The sequence below is a fragment of the Anopheles merus genome, unplaced genomic scaffold (assembly GCF_017562075.2).
Source record: "Anopheles merus strain MAF unplaced genomic scaffold, AmerM5.1 LNR4000359, whole genome shotgun sequence".
Lineage (NCBI taxonomy): Eukaryota > Metazoa > Arthropoda > Insecta > Diptera > Culicidae > Anopheles > Anopheles merus.
The window spans coordinates 44255-46168 of record NW_024427939.1 but is presented as its reverse complement, the minus strand read 5'-3'; the positions used below and the strand labels follow the sequence as shown (position 1 = coordinate 46168).

The window sequence follows — 1914 nt, the reverse complement described above, 5'->3', positions numbered from 1 at the left end:
TATCCTAGCTCGATTTTGCACAGAACTTTACATTAAATTAAATCTTTTGTTTGGTTTCTTTTCTATTGGTGATGACGATTATTCCCCTTTCCCTCTCACATATTCTTCTAGTAGAACTGGAAATGGGGAGGCTGTTCTGTGGACATTGGCTACGGTATGCGGTTTGCAAAAAAGTTTCTCGATGCCCGTGAAATCGAAACGATAACCGGAGCCTAATGAACATGCACAATAACCGTGTAGGAAGAAAGGTAATTTGTAGCGATAATTTAAAATGAAAACAAGAACTACATAATCAATAATAAAAATAACCCGTACATATTTATCATACATTGTAAACACTACACGTGCTATTTAAGGCGTAAGTTAGACGTAGCGAATAATAAAAAACACATACTATGAGTTGTACTGTTGTACTTTATGTTCGACTAATTTTACTGTCGGGGTCTGTCTGGTCTGGGTACTGGGGTCGGTCTGGTGGTACAGTCGTCAACTCGTACGACGTAACAACATGCCCGTCATGGGTTCAAGTCCCGAACAGACCGTGCCCCCATACGTAGGACTGACTATCCTGCTATGGTAACAATAAGTCACTGAAAGCCAAGCTCACTTCATTAGTGGGGTACTGGCAGGCCTTGACCGACAGCGGTTGTTGTGCCAAAGAAGAAGACGAAGAATTTTACTGTATATTGCTGTATCTAACCCTCCATTTTTTAATTTAAATTTAGTAATGATGTATATGTTTGACAATATAGAGCAGTTTTGGTATGTCGATTATACTTGACTAAAGATTTGTATCATAATTTAATCCACTTATAGCTAGTAAAGTTACTGCTACGAACAGAATGTAAGTGCCACGGCGTAAGTGGTTCCTGCGCGATGAAAACTTGCTGGAAAAGTTTGCCTTCGTTTAATGTTATTGGCGATGCCATGATGAAGAAATATCGCAAAGCCAAACTTGTTCATGGTATTAACATTAGAAATAATCAACCGCAACTTGTGTTGAAACGGTATGTTTGTGATATGATTATAACATTTTCGTTAATGTTAAGTTATGATACTAATCCACATATTTCATTGATAGAAAAGTGAACAAACCGCTGCTCAAAAATGGGAAGACACTGGGTGACAGTCAAATTCCAAAGAGAACTGAATTGGTTTATCTGGAGCCTTCGCCTAACTATTGCGAGCGTAATATCAGTATTGGAGTGCTCGATACAGCCAATCGAAATTGCAACCGCACTTCGCAATCCATAGATCATTGTGATCTACTGTGCTGTGGACGAGGCTACAACACCCATCAGATCGAATGAACCTGGCAGTGTAATTGTAAGTTTAAATGGTGCTGCACGGTTACATGCGATGTATGTTCAGAGCGAAAGGAAGCATACACTTGTAAATAAAATATGATCATAATGTTCACTAAATAAATTCACTGTCTATCGATAGACGAATCCTGTGTTTGTTATTGTGTATAAAACCTAGATTAGGGGAACTGGGGGTAGTTTCGACACCTTAAGGTTTTCCCCTGACTGCAATACTTTTGCTAACGTAAACTTACTAGTAGACATCTAAAAAGCTTTTTTGATTCATTATGTACCATCTTACGAGAAACTACGGTTCCTGGATTGATTTTGATAGTATTTTGATAAAAAAAGTGTGTTGTTTGTTGCATCACAACTGCTGTGCGGGTAAGATCGACACCATGATGGGGTAAAATCGACACCTTGTAGGGTGATTTCGACACATTGATGGTAACTTTTAAAATGACAAATTCTGATGCAGTCTGAACTTCGATTCCCTGCGAACTATTGATTATGAGCTTTTTAGTTGGCACATTTTTCCATACAAAAATTTCTGAAATTTTTCTCAGCAATCCATGAGGTTTTTGTGAATTTTTCAAAACCGGTTTTTCTA

General features: G+C 38.1%; 1 protein-coding gene across 1 annotated transcript; it reads left to right on the top strand.

Annotated features, from left to right (window-relative positions):
• Positions 1-202: 202 nt before the first annotated feature.
• LOC121602210 (protein Wnt-2-like) lies at positions 203-1447 on the top strand. Its single transcript, XM_041930960.1, has 3 exons — positions 203-248; positions 817-1007; positions 1082-1447. The coding sequence occupies exons 1-3, from the start codon at positions 216-218 to the stop codon at positions 1308-1310; spliced, it is 453 nt and encodes a 150-aa protein (XP_041786894.1). The 5' UTR covers positions 203-215; the 3' UTR covers positions 1311-1447.
• The last annotated feature ends 467 nt before the right edge of the window (positions 1448-1914 follow it).